Source organism: Oncorhynchus tshawytscha, linkage group LG03 (assembly GCF_018296145.1).
Source record: "Oncorhynchus tshawytscha isolate Ot180627B linkage group LG03, Otsh_v2.0, whole genome shotgun sequence".
Taxonomy (NCBI): domain Eukaryota; kingdom Metazoa; phylum Chordata; class Actinopteri; order Salmoniformes; family Salmonidae; genus Oncorhynchus; species Oncorhynchus tshawytscha.
This window is the reverse complement of record NC_056431.1, coordinates 2477453-2496690: the sequence shown is the minus strand read 5'-3', so window position 1 is coordinate 2496690 and position 19238 is coordinate 2477453. Positions and strand designations below refer to the sequence as shown.

General features: G+C 46.0%; 2 protein-coding genes and 1 pseudogene across 3 annotated transcripts; all 3 read right to left on the bottom strand.

The window, feature by feature from the left end:
• Positions 1-23: 23 nt before the first annotated feature.
• On the bottom strand, positions 24-3919 carry LOC121841116 (annotated as a pseudogene).
• Positions 3909-6838, bottom strand: LOC121841135 (protein phosphatase 1 regulatory subunit 35-like). Of its 2 annotated transcripts, none has more exons than XM_042307543.1 (6): positions 6139-6838; positions 5412-5662; positions 5131-5251; positions 4668-4892; positions 4373-4506; positions 3909-4196 (listed from the first exon to the last, which is right to left on the bottom strand). In XM_042307543.1, the coding sequence occupies exons 2-6, from the start codon at positions 5613-5615 to the stop codon at positions 4035-4037; spliced, it is 846 nt and encodes a 281-aa protein (XP_042163477.1). In that variant the 5' UTR covers positions 5616-5662; positions 6139-6838; the 3' UTR covers positions 3909-4034. The 2 variants fall into 2 exon arrangements, with proteins under 2 accessions (XP_042163477.1, XP_042163474.1); XM_042307540.1 differs by having other exon boundaries at positions 3909-4231; positions 6139-6759.
• A 134-nt stretch (positions 6839-6972) lies between these two features.
• LOC121841153 (ictacalcin-like) lies at positions 6973-9455 on the bottom strand. The gene is made up of 3 exons (XM_042307622.1): positions 9320-9455; positions 7827-7969; positions 6973-7560 (listed from the first exon to the last, which is right to left on the bottom strand). Exons 2-3 carry the CDS (start codon positions 7962-7964, stop codon positions 7420-7422), a joined length of 279 nt encoding a protein of 92 aa, XP_042163556.1. The 5' UTR covers positions 7965-7969; positions 9320-9455; the 3' UTR covers positions 6973-7419.
• Positions 9456-19238: the final 9783 nt, after the last annotated feature.

Genomic DNA, 19238 nt, shown 5'->3' with positions numbered 1-19238 from the left:
TGAACGAATTATAATAGGCATATATATTATCTAAAGTTAATAATTACTTCACATGAATGTATCACCATTGTAACCAATCCCCCATTTTGCTCTGGTTCTTCCTGGACTTCCCCTATAAAACAACAACAACAGAAAACATACAGAGAGGAGAAATCCCTGCATATGTCTAATGTCTTTGAATGAGCGTAAATACCTCTTATTCTGACTGGAGTTATTCATTTAACAACTTTTCACTTAAGAAGAATGTGGTAAAACTGCAGCGTTCTCCAAACTGGCCAAACTAACCTGTAGGGCTACCTTATTGGCTGACGGGCTCCATAGACCCCTCAGGGAAATTGTGAACATCACTAAGTATAAAATCAAACTTTTTAGGGGGGGGTTTGATTGAATATATATGTAAACCACATCAAATCTGAGGATGACCAGACTAACAAATAGTTAAAGTGCTTTTCTATATACACTCTTACACTTTTGTTCTGTTTAGCATGGTCATCTAGTGACTATAGGTGACATGCCCTGTGAAACTACACATTCATACAAACACAGACAGACACACACAACACAACGGGTGAGGCATCACACACACAACACCCTGTGAACAGAGGCATCACACAACACCCTGTGAGCAGAGGCATCAAACAACACCCTGTGAGCAGAGGCATCAAACAACACCCTGTGAACAGAGGCATCAAACAACACCCTGTGAGCAGAGGCATCAAACAACACCCTGTGAACAGAGGCATCACACACACAACACCCTGTGAACAGAGGCATCAAACAACACCCTGTGAGTAGAGGCATCAAACAACACCCTGTGAACAGAGGCATCACACACACAACACCCTGTGAACAGAGGCATCAAACAACACCCTGTGAGCAGAGGCATCAAACAACACCCTGTGAGCAGAGGCATCAAACAACACCCAGAGGCATCACACAACACCCTGTGAGCAGAGGCATCACACAACACCCTGAACAGAGGCATCAAACAACACCCTGTGAACAGAGGCATCACACAACACCCTGTGAGTAGAGGCATCACACACACAACACCCTATGAGTAGAGGCATCACACACACAACACCCTGTGAGTAGAGGCATCACACACACAACACCCTGTGACCAGAGGCATCACACACAACATTCTGTGAGCAGAGGCATCACACACTACATCCTGTGACCAGAGGCATCACACACACAACACCCTGTGAGTAGGGGCATCACACACAACATCCTGTGAACAGAGGCATCACACACACAACATCCTGTGAGCAGAGGCATCACACACACAACACCATGTGAGTAGAGGCAACACACACACAACACCCTGTGAGCAGAGGCATCACACACAACATCCTGTGAGCAGAGGAACGGCAGCCAACACAGAACAAACGCCAGCACGATCATCCCTAGAGAGAGAGGAGAATATGGGATGGAGCGACAGAAAGAGTTGACATTAGAACTCATTATTACTGTATGTGTGATATAGTTGGTTCACAATAGCTGCTTAGCTGTAGTATTGCTGAGGCCCAAACCAGTAAATCAAAGTAACTTTAAAATACAGAGACTCTCTCACAGCCTCACCGAGCATCTTGATGGTGTGTCGCTGGGCGCGGTCTCGGCTGCTGCGTTGTGGGCGGAGCCAAAGCTTCCTGCCGATCAGGCCATACACAACTCCCAGAATGCCCAGTGGCACCAGGAAGTAGAGGTTGGAGAGCCACATCATGGCCCCCAGCAGGCCTGAGGAGACGGCGTAGTCCGTACAGCGACACTCGCTCTCCCCTCACCTCCCCCAGCTCCTCTACCCCTACTATAGCAAACACCGGCCCGGCGCTGATCACGGCCACAACCCACAGGCAGCCAATGAGAGTGCGGACGCGGGTCCGTGTGACCAGGGTCTTGGCTGTGAGTGGTCGACAGACAGCGAGGTAGCGCTCCAGAGAAAGGGCGGTGATGTGGAGGATGGAGGAGTAGGTACAACTCTCACTGATGAACACACTCAGCTTACACACTGCATCACCCAGATCCCAGGGCCGGAACCTCCACAGCTAGAGGGACGGACACACAGATAGGTTACACACACACACAACCCAGCTCAGACACTATATCGTCTAACCCCCAGGGCCAGAACCTCCACAGCTAGAGAGAGAGAAACACAAATCACACACACACGCAGTATCAGCTAGCTAAACCCCAGGGAGGGAACCTCCATAGCTAGAGAGACCCCCCCCTTACCTTGTAGTACAGATCTAAAGGCATCAGAAGCAGTATGAGGAGGTCGGAGACGGCCATACTACTCAGGTAGAGGTAGGTGGTGCTTCTCAGGTGTGGCCGGAGCCAAACTACTAGGATGGTTAACATATTTCCTGTGATGCCCAGGGCCAGCAGCAGCACACACACGGCTGTCACACACACCAGCTCAGCCCCACTGAAGTCCTCCCATTCCCAGTCAGTCTGGTCACTCTGGTTCCCACAGTCCTCCAGACAGCCAGACCCTAGCACACAATCCTCTGAACAGCTGCTCCCACTGCCCAGCGCTGACACGTCCATGGTCAGAGAGAGATGCCCGGGTCTCAGAGACTGGGGTGTGTGCGTGAGAGAGAGAGGTGAGCTGAGATGGTACAAGCGTGCCTGTGTGTGAGAGAGAGAGAGAAAGTGTGGATGGTCTATATCACCCAGGTTACAGCACAGGGTGACGTAGGCTGATGGATTCTAACTGGAGATGATCCTGAACCACAACACATCTAGGAGATGTAAAACACAACACATCTAGGAGATGTAAAACACAACACATCTAGGAGATGTAAAACACAACACATCTAGGAGATGTAAAACACAACACATCTAGGAGATGTAAAACACAACACATCTAGGAGATGTAAAACACAACACATCTAGGAGATGTAAAACACAACACATCTAGGAGATTTGGGCTCAATTCCATGTCAATTGAGTTAATCTGGGAGATGGAGTACCATTTTCACAAAATGACAGAATTGTTCCCACCACTGAAACACAAACATGTTATCCTGTGGTAGGGAAAGGACTTGCTCGATGTTATCAATCACACACCAACACAAAACTCCCTGTTACACCAATGTGTTACACACACAACAACACTACATGATAAACACACTGTAACCTCTGGTTCGTTCAGCCATTCCTATTGGGGAAATTAAATGGGGAAAGAATAGCGTTTTGGGATAAACGCAGAAAATAAGGTCTGAGGTTAACACAGGCTTAGGAGATCTTATGCATAGAATATCATCAGTCAGTTAACATTACATGTCTGAGTTATAGCCTCGCTACTGTATATAGCCTCGCTACTAGCCTCGCTACTGTATATAGCCTCGCTACTGTTATTTCACTTCGGTTTATTTACTGTTATTTCACTGTCTTTTTACTGTTGTTTTTTTATTTATCTATTGTTCACCTAATACCTATTTTTTACTTAAAAATGGCACTGTTGGTTAGGGCCGGTAAGTAAGCATATCACTGTAAGGTTTACACCTGTTGTATTCGGCGGACGTGACAAGCAAACTTTGATTTGATAATGCCTTTGTGCTCGTTTTGATTACATAAATGCTTCGGCATTTATCCTCAAACCCATACATGTCCCCATAGGCTTTGGCCAACAAGCCATGGCAGAGTTAGCTTCCGTTAGTGTCTACAAGAGACACCATTACTATTGCTCTCTATACCCCCGTTACAAACAGTACACACCCAGCAGTGTGAATTGAAGCTGTGTACTCACCTCGCAGCCGTCTTCGATCCCTGGACAATCTCTCCCTCCTCTACCTCCTCCCTTGCTCTCCAACACCCACAACTCGTACACGCATGCAAGCAAGCACAAACGAAACGAAGGCTCAAGCACACACGCAAGCAGTAAAGATCGCTCATCAACATGATACAGGTTCATTCCTTTAATATCTTAAATTAGTTTAAAATATAATATTTATATCTGAGAATGACGGAGGTAGGGAGGGAAAGAAGGGATAATGCTCTTCTTAAGTTTTGGGACAGGGCCTTTCAGTCTAGAGGTTCAGAGTAAGTGTGTGTGTCAGGGTCCAGCCTCCCAGCATGTGTGTCTGTGGTAGAGGTCGAAGGTTGTGTCTGCGGGGCGTGGGATGGGCTGGGGGCGTGGTATGGTAATCTCCTCCCCTGGTAGGAGGGGCTTCTCTCTCAGCAGATCCCCCCTGAAGAAAACCTGCAGGTCAGGACTGTCCTCTTTCTGCTCACACACACACGGATTACAAATACAGTTATGGACTAGTTGCAGGTCATGAGTGCTTTCGCTCTACACACACCTTTATTTACATATTACTTACACACACATAAATGTAATCAGATGGGGTCAGTGAGAGAGACTTGCCTTGTTGCCATGGCTGCATGTGGGCGAGACCAGCTGAAGCCTGTCACGTAGAGCCTGGCTGATAACCTCCTCCTCCTCCACATTCACATTGACCAATGCCCTGTAGAGGTGCTGGGATGGAGGGACATTCAGCCCTATAGACAAAGACAGGACATACACTTAGTTAGTGTGTGGTGTGTGTTTATGTCTGCATGTGTGTGTTTCTGTGTATGTTTCTGTGTGTGTTTATATCTGCATGTGTGTGTTCTGTGTGTGTGTGTGTTAATGTCGGCATGTGTGTGTTTCTGTGTGCTACCCTCTGTAGCCCGGGCGCTGATGCTGTTCTTGGTTCTGTCTGACTTCTGTAGTTGCTCCTGCACGGCCTTCTGGGAGTTAAACTCTGCCCCTGCCACGTTATCTAGCTCAGCCCTCAGAGCCAGAGTAGTATTTAACTCCGCCCTTTCAGGGAGGCTGCCACCCCTCTCCTCACAGGGAGCCTCCTCATTGGGTTCTGACCTTGCCCTCCAACGCAGTTCTCCACCTATGTGAGGAATACAGGAAGAGATATTGACCAGTCCTCTGCTCAGACATGGCTGACTCATGCCAGATCTTATAACACCCGGATAGGTATTTCATGTATCAGCCTAACCACATCACGCTATAGCAATCTGGTGCGACGGCACAGTCCATGACGTGGCACACAACCATTGGTTGATGCATGCAACTCCTGTGCAGGGGAACATGAGTACATCAGACTCTAGACCAGGAGGGTTAGTTACCATGGAGTCTTTTCCCCTTTGAGTAACTGCTGGAGTGTCCAGGGCATTGCCAAGGTGGAGGGTCTTTGCTAGGCTCTGCTATCACCATGTCAACCACAGGCACCTCGGAGACAAATCGCACCTGTAGAGTCAGGGGCACACACTTCAGTGATGTCTCTCCAAAAACACAGACCGACACACACAGATCTCTCATCATTTCTACGGCTGTCTTGACAACTGAGAAAAGCACCATCTGTGACTGTCCGTCAGTGTGTGTGTGTGTGTATATGTGTCAGACTGACCTGCCGGTGGCTGCGTCCTCTCAGCAGGCTAGCCGGGTTGGGCCGTGGCGGGTCTGGGCTGAGGGGGAGAGACAGGTCCAGTTCCGGGCACCGCAGGAGGCTAGCGGGGACCAGGGGCACCGGGGCAGGCAGGGGGACCAGCCAGATGTCTGGGTCACTGCACCCTGCTAGAGGACGCTGCTGCAGGGGACCTACTCTGGTCATCTTAGGTCACCAGTCTGGGTCTTTATCTTTGGGTGAAGGCTCTGTTACTGATGTTAGGTAAGATACAAGGCAAAGGCAGTCAATGCCCATAATATTTTGTATGGTTCTGAATGGCAGTTACATTATCACTTTGCCGAACACCCCCTAACCTAACCTTTCTGATGGAGCAAACTGAACATATTTTGAGTCCTATGCCCAACCCAGTCCCTTACCATTGTTGGATCTGTAGTGTAGGTTGAATAACGTTAACTTTACACTTCCAACCAGATATGACGATGTTACGTTATCTAGCTAACGTTAGATCTCTGGCTAGATTCCATTCAGTGGGAGCTTTCAGCACACAGCCAGCTAGCTAACTAACGACGACAGCAGACATGCTAGAAAGTTCACCAGTCAGTTAGCCAGCTAACTTTACTTGTTGTACTACTAGCCAGCTAACGTTATAGGGTTTGTTTGGCTAATTAGCTAGCTAACGTTAACTAAAGCTATGCAAATTCAATCATGTCGTTTATTCTCCGCTTACTGTTATGAGGAAGCGTCCCGAATGACAGCTCACGCGTTTCTTGTAGTTTTCACTGTTAATACATGAGGTTAGATTGACTCTATTTAGCAGGATCTGCTCACTTTTGAAATTCCCTCCACTGGCGCCGCCATAACACCTTCTACAGAACAAAACAATCACACTTCCGGTTTCTTCGTTAGTAGGAAATTATACAATGGGCCCCCTTGGCTTGCATGTTACGTTGCGTGTGCTTGTGTAAATGGTGGACTCTACGGCAGATTTAATCTAAAACTAGGCGATTGCTGGACTATGGCTAATCTTAATTTTCATCTTCAATATTGTCCAATATGTTCTCTATGGAGACCTGCGATACAGTATCATTATTTGGATATTGTCTTTGTTTCATGTTGCTGGGTAGGATGCTTCATCTTGGAGATGGTTCTTTATGGAGACCTGCGATACAGTATCATTATTTGGATATTATCTTTGTTGTTTCATGTTGCTGGGTAGGAGGCTTCATCTTGGAGATGGTTCTATATGTGGCTCTATTTAACCTTCACAGTAACAGTTGACTTCCTGTATTCTTACTGGCTCTGGAGTAGATAACAATATTGTGATGTAATTAAATAGTCAAATATAGGGTATGCCTTAAACCCCTAATTTAATTGAATGTTTTGGGTTACGTTGACATAATCAACAATTTTATTATTTCACCGGGTGTCTGAAAACAAAGGTTCATGTTTGATTCATGTTGCTTGCTATATCCTATTTAGGACATACACAGCCAATCACACATGCACAATCACAATCACACATGTACAAACACACACACACCTGCACAAATGATAAGTCAGCTTTCTTCCAAACATATTAAAATAGTTTATTTCGCTTTTTACTTTAAACAAACCAAAGGTGGCAAGGTAGCCTAGTGGTTAGAGAGTTGGACTAGTAACCAAAAGGTTGCAAGTTCAAAACCCTGAGCTGACAAGGTACAAATCTGTTGTTCTGCCCCTGAACAGGCAGTTAACCCACTGTTCCTACCCTGTCATTGAAAATAAGAATTTATTCTCAACTGACTTGCCTAGTTAAGTAAAAAGAGCTTCCTCTCCATCTCATGAGATTGTAGCATCTGTGTCCTGTCTATGTGTGGTGTGTATAATCAACCCAACCCTTTTTGTGTATGTGTGTAAACCTGCATCTCTGACCCTCTGAACCTGCATTGAGAATCTTGCTAATCTTATCATGAATTCACTCATGGAGCAAGAGCTGCTGTTCTGTGGAGAGTGGGCAGGGGGAGCTGTTTCACTTCTTGGTGAAGAACTCATTGCACACCATGGTGAGGCAGGCCACCAGTGTGACATACTCCTGGAAGTCCACACTGCCATCTGAGTTAGCGTCCAGATCTTTGAAGATCTTGTCAATCTTTGCCTGGTCAGTGTTTTTCTGTTATAATGATCAGAGAGAGAGAGAGAGAGAGAGAGGTAATGGGTGAGACTTTGATTTCAGAAGTTAAAACTAGAATCCACACAGTTGTTATGTGTTTATAAAGGTGTGAGAGATTAAGTTATTCTATTGGATGAGGTGGGTCATGTGTTTGTGATGTTCCAAGCAATTCAATATTTCAATAGTGTCTGTCTTTAGCAGTATTGTATTTGGTCGTGCTGCTAATAAAGCATGATTGAACTGAACTGTTCCTAGGATCCACTCACCCCCAAGATCTCTCCAAGCTCAGCGTAAAGCAGATCTTTGAGTTCTCCCTTGCTCAGGGTCGTCTTGTCGCCCTCCTTGCCAGAGTACTTGTGGAAGGCTGAGATGAGCAATGCCATAGCCTGCTGGACCTGTGACATGGTGACTACAACACACACACACACACACACACACACACACACACACACACACACACACACACACACACACACACACACACACACACACAGAGACAGAGCCAGAGAGAGAATGGAGGTACAAATTTAGGTTATTACTTTACAGTATTATCAATTCAAATCTATTTTTATCTTACATCCGGGTCACCATTCCATAAATGTCTGGGAAATAAAGTCACGTTGGCACTGGTTTAATCATGTTTAAACATAAGGTTCAGGTTGAATAGAGGGTTTAAAGAATATTAACGGTTGTTGCACACGAAGCAAAGACTTAACTACACACACACCACGCCCCACTTCTGCAAACAGGTTCTACATCTCTACCACAAAGGAAGAGAAAGAGAGGGGGAGGAGAGATGGAGAGCAACGCAACAGAGGCAATTAGAGAGGGAGAGAGGCGGAGAGATGGAGACATAGGGAGAGAGGCGGCGGGAGAAGGAAGAGAGAAGCGGATATGGAGTGGAGAAAGGAAGAGAAGAGGGGGCTGAGTTGTTTAAACACAAACAGACATGGCTCTAGCCAACGCCCTTGCATGTCTCTCTCATTAACTCTGGGGGATTTTAAGGAGAGAAAGAGAGAAGTATATATATATATAGAGAGAGAGAGGGACAGACACATAGACAAAAAGACAGATGGGAGGAAATTGGTGGGCAGGCAGAAAGGCGCGTTGGTAATTTCAGGCAAACGATAACATAGAAATCCCAGCACCTCCCCCACACCCCTCACCTGTCTCCACCCTCTATCTATCTCGTTTGCTTAAGGTGTGTCTCTTCACTCTGTCCCTTCCCATATCTCGCCACTATGTAGGGAGGTTGCTCTCTCTCTTCTCTCTTTCTCTGCCTACCCGTAGTCAAGGTGGTGTGAAGCTTCTTAGTCAAGGTAGTGTGAAGTTTAAGGAAACGTCTGTAATGTGAATCCCTCTTTTAGCTGACCCTCCTCTCCAGTGTGACTTGCAGTAAGTGCGGTCAAATAAGGACGTTGAAGCAACCATACAGTACAAACATGGTAAGCACAACATTATAGTTGTAAGGAACAATCCCAGTCACTGTGGTGCACTCCACTGATCTCTCTCTGAGTCATGGTCAGCTGCCCCAGGACCAGAAGGCATCCAACCAGACACACCTTCTTACCACCCCTCTGACTGCCCATCTGATAACTAGAACTACACACAATTGCAAATAAATGTTGTAAACCACCAGATGAGAAAGTATAATTTGGCACATCTAACACATCATAGATAAACACAGCTAAAACAAACTGAAGGTTTTTATCAGCGAGGCACTCAGGTACATGTTTTACTAGGTTTAGTTTTCACTCACCGAAGTTGTGCGAGGAGCTGGACAGTCAGAGACAGAGAGAGAGAGGGAGTGAGGAAGAGAGGGATGGGCTGTTGGTTTTAAACATTGATTACCACACCCCTCTCCCCTCCCCTTTCCTCTCCTTGTCCCTCTTGATCTGTTGGAAATGGAAACTGCAATGTTCTGTTCTCTTCTTCACGTGAACTAGTTACTGAACGAATTATAATAGGCATATATATTATCTAAAGTTAATAATTACTTCACATGAATGTATCACCATTGTAACCAATCCCCCATTTTGCTCTGGTTCTTCCTGGACTTCCCCTATAAAACAACAACAACAGAAAACATACAGAGAGGAGAAATCCCTGCATATGTCTAATGTCTTTGAATGAGCGTAAATACCTCTTATTCTGACTGGAGTTATTCATTTAACAACTTTTCACTTAAGAAGAATGTGGTAAAACTGCAGCGTTCTCCAAACTGGCCAAACTAACCTGTAGGGCTACCTTATTGGCTGACGGGCTCCATAGACCCCTCAGGGAAATTGTGAACATCACTAAGTATAAAATCAAACTTTTTAGGGGGGGGTTTGATTGAATATATATGTAAACCACATCAAATCTGAGGATGACCAGACTAACAAATAGTTAAAGTGCTTTTCTATATACACTCTTACACTTTTGTTCTGTTTAGCATGGTCATCTAGTGACTATAGGTGACATGCCCTGTGAAACTACACATTCATACAAACACAGACAGACACACACAACACAACGGGTGAGGCATCACACACACAACACCCTGTGAACAGAGGCATCACACAACACCCTGTGAGCAGAGGCATCAAACAACACCCTGTGAGCAGAGGCATCAAACAACACCCTGTGAACAGAGGCATCAAACAACACCCTGTGAGCAGAGGCATCAAACAACACCCTGTGAGTAGAGGCATCAAACAACACCCTGTGAACAGAGGCATCACACACACAACACCCTGTGAACAGAGGCATCAAACAACACCCTGTGAGTAGAGGCATCAAACAACACCCTGTGAACAGAGGCATCACACACACAACACCCTGTGAACAGAGGCATCACACACACAACACCCTGTGAACAGAGGCATCACACAACACCCTGTGAGCAGAGGCATCAAACAACACCCTGTGAGTAGAGGCATCACACACACAACACCCTGTGAGCAGAGGCATCACACAACACCCTGTGAACAGAGGCATCAAACAACACCCTGTGAACAGAGGCATCAAACAACACCCTGTGAGTAGAGGCATCACACACACAACACCATGTGAACAGAGGCATCAAACAACCCCCTGTGAGCAGAGGCATCACACAACACCCTGTGAGCAGAGGCATCAAACAACACCCTGTGAGCAGAGGCATCACACAACACCCTGTGAGTAGAGGCATCACACACACAACACCCTGTGAGTAGGGGCATCACACACAACATCCTGTGAACAGAGGCATCACACACACAACACCCTGTGAGTAGGGGCATCACACACAACATCCTGTGAACAGAGGCATCACACACACAACATCCTGTGAGCAGAGGCATCACACACACAACACCATGTGAGTAGAGGCAACACACACACAACACCCTGTGAGCAGAGGCATCACACACAACATCCTGTGAGCAGAGGCATCACACACAACATCCTGTGAGCAGAGGCATCACACACAACATCCTGTGAGCAGAGGCATCACACACAACATCCTGTGAGCAGAGGCATCACACACAACATCCTGTGAGCAGAGGCATCACACACAACATCCTGTGAGCAGAGGCATCACACACAACATCCTGTGAGCAGAGGCATCACACACAACATCCTGTGAGCAGAGGCATCACACACAACATCCTGTGAGCAGAGGCATCACACACACAACATCCTGTGAGCAGAGGCATCACACACACAACATCCTGTGAGCAGAGGCATCACACACAACATCCTGTGAGCAGAGGCATCACACACAACATCCTGTGAGCAGAGGCATCACACACACAACATCCTGTGAGCAGAGGCATCACACACACAACACCCTGTGAGCAGAGGCAACACACACAACATCCTGTGAGCAGAGGCATCACACACACAACATCCTGTGAGCAGAGGCATCACACACACAACATCCTGTGAGCAGAGGCATCACACACAGTGGTGTGACTTATTTACGGTGTTTGACATGAACTGAAATGGGTTCCGGTAATCAGTTTGGTTGGCGGTACTGTTTATATTTAGGTGCAGGAGCTCCACAATACTTTTGAGATAATATTCTATAAGAGGAACAGGAGCTCAAGCAGAAAATAACTTGAGGTGCTGGTACTCAGCTTCGGTGAGCTCCTGCCCAAGTCAAGCACTGCTTATTTATCCTTTATCTCATGGGAAACACACCACACACAAGACTTTACAGTAGAGAGGCAACAAGGCAAGATAGTGCTGGTCATTTAGTACCACTGTAGTTCTACAATCAGTCTTGTGTGTGTGTGTGTGTGTCCTGACAATGATAAACTGTGTCTGTGTAAAGGGAGTATGGCTGTGTGTTTGTATTAGCTTTTTAAATATTTGATTGGGAGAGACCGATATATGATGCCATGATGGTGTATGTGTGTGTGTGTGTGTGTGTGGTGTGTGTGTGTGTATGTACAGCTGCTAATGTCACAGTGATTAAGTGGCAGCTCTATGCTAGTTGTTATAGTGCTAAATGAGGGAGGGGCTGAATAAATCATTTCTATGGATACGATGTTATTAGCCCTCTACCTCTAGAGAGAAAGAGGGAGGAGAGAGAGAGAGAGAGAGAGAGAGACAGACAGACAGACAGAGAGAGACAGAGAGAGACAGAGAGAGAGAGAGAGCGAGAGAGAGAGAGAGGGAGGTGGGGGCAGTGGGTGGAGTCAGTAGAATAAACTCAGTTAAGTTTGTGTCATTGCGTGACAAAGTTGGTGACTCACTGCAATAGAATGTATCCATGTGTGTGTTTGGGTGTGTGTATGTGTGTATGTGTGTGTGCCCCCAGGGCGTCTATTGTTTTATATCTTGACGACTTCACATTCAGAAACACAAAGACTTTGAGGAGAATAAGACAACACAACAAACATAACAGTAGAAACATTTAGCAACGTTTAGATTCAAATTTATTTAAAATCAAATGTATTTATATAGCCCTTCTTACATCAGCTGATATATCAAAGTGCTGTACAGAAACCCAGCCTAAAACCCCAAACAGCAAGCAATGCAGGTGTAGAAGCACGGTGGCTAGGAAAAACTCCCTAGAAAGGCCAAAACCTATGAAGAAACCTAGAGAGGAACCAGGCTATGTGGGGTGGCCAGTCCTCTTCTGGCTGTGCCGGGTGGAGAATATAACAGAACATGGGCAAGATGTTCAAATGTTCATAAATGACCAGCATGGTCAAATAATAATAATCACAGTAGTTGTCGAGGGTGCAACAAGTCAGCACCTCAGGAGTAAATGTCAGTTGGCTTTTCATAGCCGATCATTAAGAGTATCTCTACCACTCCTGCTGTCTCTAGAGAGTTGAAAACAGCAGGTCTGGGACAGGTAGCACGTCCGGTGAACAGGTCAGGATTCCATAGTCGCAGGCAGAACAATTGAAACTGGATCAGCAGCACGGCCAGGTGGACTGGGGACAGCAAGGAGTCATCATGCCAGGTAGTCCTGAGGCATGGTCCTAGGGCTCAGGTCCTCCAAAAGAGAGAAAGAAAGAAAGACAGAAAGAAAGACAGAAAGAAAGAATTAGAGAGAGGACACCGAATAAGACAGGAGAAATACTCCAGATATAACAGACTGACCCTAGCCCCCGACATAAACTACTGCAGCATAAATACTGGAGGCTGAGACAGGAGGGGTCAGGAGACACTGGTGCCCCATCCGATGATACCCACAGACAGGGCCAAACAGGAAGGATATAACCCACTTTGCCAAAGCACAGCACCCACACCACTAGAGGGATACCTTCAACCACCAACTTACCATCCTGAGACAAGGCCGAGTATAGCCCACAAAGATCTCCGCCACGGCACAACCCAAGGGGGGGGCGCCAACCCAGACAGGAAGACACGTCAGTGAGTCAACCCACTCAAGTGACGCACCCCTCCTAGGGACGGCATGGAAGAGCACCAGTAAGCCAGTGACTCAGCCCCTGTAATAGGGTTAGAGGCAGAGAATCCCAGTGGAAAGAGGGGAACCGGCCAGGCAGAGACAGCAAGGGCGGTTCGTTGCTCCAGAGCCTTTCCGTTCACCTTCCCACTCCTGGGCCAGACTACACTCAATCATATGACCCACTGAAGAGATGAGTCTTCAGTAAAGACTTAAAGGTCGAGACCGAGTCTGCGTTTCTCACATGGTTAGGCAGACCATTCCATAAAAATGGAACTCTATAGGAGAAAGCCCTGCCTCCAGCTGTTTTCTTAGCAATTCTAGGGACAATTAGGAGGCCTGTGTCTTGTGACCGTAGCGTACGTGGAGGTATGTATGGCAGGACCAAATCAGAAAGATAGGTTGGAGCAGGCCCATGTAAGAAGAGATATTACTTTAGGCTATAGGACTCTCACACACACACACACACACACACACACACACACACACACACACACACACACACACACACACACACACACATTAAGGCTAAAGTCAATTTTGCTCTGCCCTCTCTAAGTACTCGTAAACACTAGAGTAGACCAACACCCTACATGTGCAAAACCTGTTCTGCTGCCTGAATGTTATTAGGTGTGTTCTGTCTCTGTTCTGTCTCGCCCTGGAATAGAGAGAGATGATGAATAACACCACTGATGTCATTACACTGTGTTGTGGTTATTGTAGTAGACATATCCAGCCTTCCCTTTATTTAACCAGGTTCAATGAGATCTGCAACCAGGGAACAGGCATGGAACAGGCAATATGACACATACTGTACATCACTGGTTTCTCTGTTTGTTCACTGTAGGTGCTGGTAAAACGGTGAGGTCTCATACTCGCACGCATACACACACACAAACACGTGCGTACACACACAGTGGAGAGATGGTAATGTTTATTGAAAAGGAGGGACAAGGTAGCAAGTTATATTGATGACACTATTGTGTATGTTTTATACAGTGTGTGTGTGTGTGTGTGTGTGTGTGTGTGTGTGTGTGTGTGTGTGTGTGTGTGTGTGTGTGTGTGTGTGTGTGTGTATGTGTGTGTGTGTGTGTGTGTGTGTGTGTGTGTGTGTGTGTGTGTGTGTGCATGTGTCTGTATGTCTGTGCTCCGTGCTGCTAAATGGCATATATTATAGTGTGTTTGTGTGTATACCTGCCTGCAATGTGCCTTGGTGAACAGTATATGTCCGGCCACATCCATGTGGTATGAGTCATGAATGAGTCACGGTAGTCATAGTGCGTGCCTTTTGTTGGTAAATAGGCCAGGAAATATTTGTGTGCAGGGACTGAGACTCTGTTAGCTTCCTCTCTCTCTCTCTCTCGCTCCTCTCTCATTGTGGAAAACTACAACTATCCTCCCCTCCCCCTCCCCCTCTTTCCCTCCCTTTCTCTAACTCCCATTTCTCTCTCCTTCCTGTTCTAACTCCCATTTCTCTCTCCTTCCTGTTCTAACTCCCATTTCTCTCTCCTTCCTGTTCTAACTCCCATTTCTCTCTCCTTCCTGTTCTAACTCCCATTTCTCTCTCCTTCCTGTTCTAACTCCCATTTCTCTCTCCTTCCTGTTCTAACTCCCATTTCTCTCTCCTTCCTGTTCTAACTCCATTTCTCTCTCCTTCCTGTTCTAACTCCCATTTCTCTCTCCTTCCTGTTCTAACTCCCATTTCTCTCTCCTTCCTGTTCTAACTCCCATTTCTCTCTCCTTCCTGTTCTAACTCCCATTTCTCTCTCCTTCCTGTTCTAACTCCCATTTCTCTCTCCTTCCTGTTCTAACTCCCATTTCTCTCTCCTTCCTGTTCTAACTCCCATTTCTCTCTCCTTCCTGTTCTAACTCCCATTTCTCTCTCCTTCCTGTTCTAACTCCCATTTCTCTCTCCTTCCTGTTCTAACTCCCATTTCTCTCTCCTTCCTGTTCTAACTCCCATTTCTCTCTCCTTCCTGTTCTAACTCCCATTTCTCTCTCCTTCCTGTTCTAACTCCCATTTCTCTCTCCTTCCTGTTCTAACTCCCATTTCTCTCTACTTCCTGTTCTAACTCCCATTTCTCTCTCCTTCCTGTTCTAACTCCCATTTCTCTCTACTTCCTGTTCTAACTCCCATTTCTCTCTACTTCCTGTTCTAACTCCCATTTCTCTCTACTTCCTGTTCTAACTCCCATTTCTCTCTCCTTCCTGTTCTAACTCCCATTTCCCTCTCCTTCCTGTTCTAACTCCCATTTCTCTCTCCTTCCTGTTCTAACTCCCATTTCTCTCTACTGCTGTTCTAACTCCCATTTCTCTCTCCTTCCTGTTCTAACTCCCATTTCTCTCTCCTTCCTGTTCTAACTCCCATTTCTCTCTCCTTCCTGTTCTAACTCCCATTTCTCTCTCCTTCCTGTTCTAACTCCCATTTCTCTCTACTGCTGTTCTAACTCCCATTTCTCTCTCCTTCCTGTTCTAACTCCCATTTCTCTCTCCTTCCTGTTCTAACTCCCATTTCTCTCTACTGCTGTTCTAACTCCCATTTCTCTCTCCTTCCTGTTCTAACTCCCATTTCTCTCTCCTTCCTGTTCTAACTCCCATTTCTCTCTCCTTCCTGTTCTAACTCCCATTTCTCTCTACTGCTGTTCTAACTCCCATTTCTCTCTCCTTCCTGTTCTAACTCCCATTTCTCTCTACTGCTGTTCTAACTCCCATTTCTCTCTCCTTCCTGTTCTAACTCCCATTTCTCTCTCCTTCCTGTTCTAACTCCCATTTCTCTCTCCTTCCTGTTCTAACTCCCATTTCTCTCTCCTTCCTGTTCTAACTCCCATTTCTCTCTCCTTCCTGTTCTAACTCCCATTTCTCTCTACTGCTGTTCTAACTCCCATTTCTCTCTCCTTCCTGTTCTAACTCCCATTTCTCTCTCCTTCCTGTTCTAACTCCCATTTCTCTCTACTGCTGTTCTAACTCCCATTTCTCTCTCCTTCCTGTTCTAACTCCCATTTCTCTCTCCTTCCTGTTCTAACTCCCATTTCTCTCTACTGCTGTTCTAACTCCCATTTCTCTCTCCTTCCTGTTCTAACTCCCATTTCTCTCTCCTTCCTGTTCTAACTCCCATTTCTCTCTCCTTCCTGTTCTAACTCCCATTTCTCTCTACTGCTGTTCTAACTCCCATTTCTCTCTCCTTCCTGTTCTAACTCCCATTTCTCTCTACTGCTGTTCTAACTCCCATTTCTCTCTCCTTCCTGTTCTAACTCCCATTTCTCTCTCCTTCCTGTTCTAACTCCCATTTCTCTCTCCTTCCTGTTCTAACTCCCATTTCTCTCTCCTTCCTGTTCTAACTCCCATTTCTCTCTCCTTCCTGTTCTAACTCCCATTTCTCTCTACTGCTGTTCTAACTCCCATTTCTCTCTACTGCTGTTCTAACTCCCATTTCTCTCTCCTTCCTGTTCTAACTCCCATTTCTCTCTACTGCTGTTCTAACTCCCATTTCTCTCTCCTTCCTGTTCTAACTCCCATTTCTCTCTCCTTCCTGTTCTAACTCCCATTTCTCTCTCCTTCCTGTTCTAACTCCCATTTCTCTCTACTGCTGTTCTAACTCCCATTTCTCTCTCCTTCCTGTTCTAACTCCCATTTCTCTCTCCTTCCTGTTCTAACTCCCATTTCTCTCTACTGCTGTTCTAACTCCCATTTCTCTCTCCTTCCTGTTCTAACTCCCATTTCTCTCTCCTTCCTGTTCTAACTCCCATTTCTCTCTCCTTCCTGTTCTAACTCCCATTTCTCTCTACTGCTGTTCTAACTCCCATTTCTCTCTACTGCTGTTCTAACTCCCATTTCTCTCTCCTTCCTGTTCTAACTCCCATTTCTCTCTCCTTCCTGTTCTAACTCCCATTTCTCTCTCCTTCCTGTTCTAACTCCCATTTCTCTCTCCTTCCTGTTCTAACTCCCATTTCTCTCTCCTTCCTGTTCTAACTCCCATTTCTCTCTCCTTCCTGTTCTAACTCCCATTTCTCTCTCCTTCCTGTTCTAACTCCCATTTCTCTCTACTGCTGTTCTAACTCCCATTTCTCTCTACTGCTGTTCTAACTCCCATTTCTCTCTCCTTCCTGTTCTAACTCCCATTTCTCTCTACTGCTGTTCTAACTCCCATTTCTCTCTCCTTCCTGTTCTAACTCCCATTTCTCTCTCCTTCCTGTTCTAACTCCCATTTCTCTCTACTGCTGTTCTAACTCCCATTTCTCTCTACTGCTGTTCTAACTCCCATTTCTCTCTCCTTCCTGTTCTAACTCCCATTTCTCTCTCCTTCCTGTTCTAACTCCCATTTCTCTCTCCTTCCTGTTCTAACTCCCATTTCTCTCTCCTTCCTGTTCTAACTCCCATTTCTCTCTACTGCTGTTCTCTCTTTTTCCTCTTCCTTCTTTTTTTGTTTTTTTCTTCAGTCAAACCAACCAACAATTTAAAGAATCTGTTGTATAAATCATACGAACTCACTGTCCTCGTCTGCCCCCGTGTCAACACTATCTGCTTCTCTCTCTCTCTTTCTCTCTCACATCCTCTCTCTCTCTCTCTCTCTCTCTCTCTCGTCGAAAAGAGGCAGTTGTTATGACTCCTCTTAAAGACTTCCTGATGCCAGTTCCTGCCCCCATGTCTCCCCTGGCCATGCCAACTAACACCAACCCGCCTCCCACAACCTCCCCATGTCTCCCCCTAAATCCTATGCCATTCCCTGCCCTCATGTCTCCCCTGCCCATGCCAACTAATACAAACTTGCCCCCCTTCCTCCTCTGCCTCCCCATAACTCCTATAGCAGTCCCTGTCTACCCCTGGATGCCAACTACCACCCCTTCCCCCTCCTCTGGCACATTTGCACGATAGCAGAGATCACTGGTGCGAACACAGCCGCATATAAGAGGATATCCTGAAGAGACACACCCAATTTCAGCCCGCACACTCTCTTTTTCTCTCACTCTCTCTCTTTCTCTAACCCAACTTGCCTCATTAGTTGCGAATATAAAGCTATTTTCTCACTCACATTTCACACATTTCTCACTCACATTTTCTCACTCACATCCACTCATATTATTTCTTCTCACTCTGTTGTTTCATCCATCCCCCCTTCTCTCTCTCGGTCTCTGTTTCTCTCTCTCTCGCTCTCAAAATTCAATTCAATGGGCTTTATTGGCATGGGAAACACGTGTTAACATTGCCAAAGCAAGTGAGGTAGAAAATATACAAAAGTGAAATAAACAATAAAAATATGGGTTGTATTTACAATGGTGTTTGTTCTTCACTGGTTGCCCTTTTCTTGTGGCAACAGGTCACAAATCTTGCTGCTGTTATGGCACATTGTGGAATTTCACCCAGTAGATATGGGAGTTCATCCAAATTGGGTTTGTTTTCGAATTCTTTGTGGATCTGTGTAATCTGAGGGAAATATGTGTCTCTAATATGATCATACATTTGGCAGGAAGTTAGGAAGTGCAGTTCAGTTTCCACCTCATTTTGTGGGCAGTGTGCACATAGCCTGTCTTCTCTTGAGAGCCAGGTCTGCCTACGGTGGCCTTTGTCAGTAGCAAGGCTATGCTCACTGAGTCTGTACATAGTCAAAGCTTTCCTTAAGTCTGAGTCAGTCACAGTGGTCAGGTATTCTGCCACTGTGTACTCTCTGTTTAGGGCCAAATATCATTCTGGTTTGCTCTGTTTTTTTGTTAATTCTTTCCAATGTGTCAAGTAATTACCTTTTAGTATTCTCGTGATTTGGTGGGGTCTAACTGTGTTGCTGTCCTGGGACTCT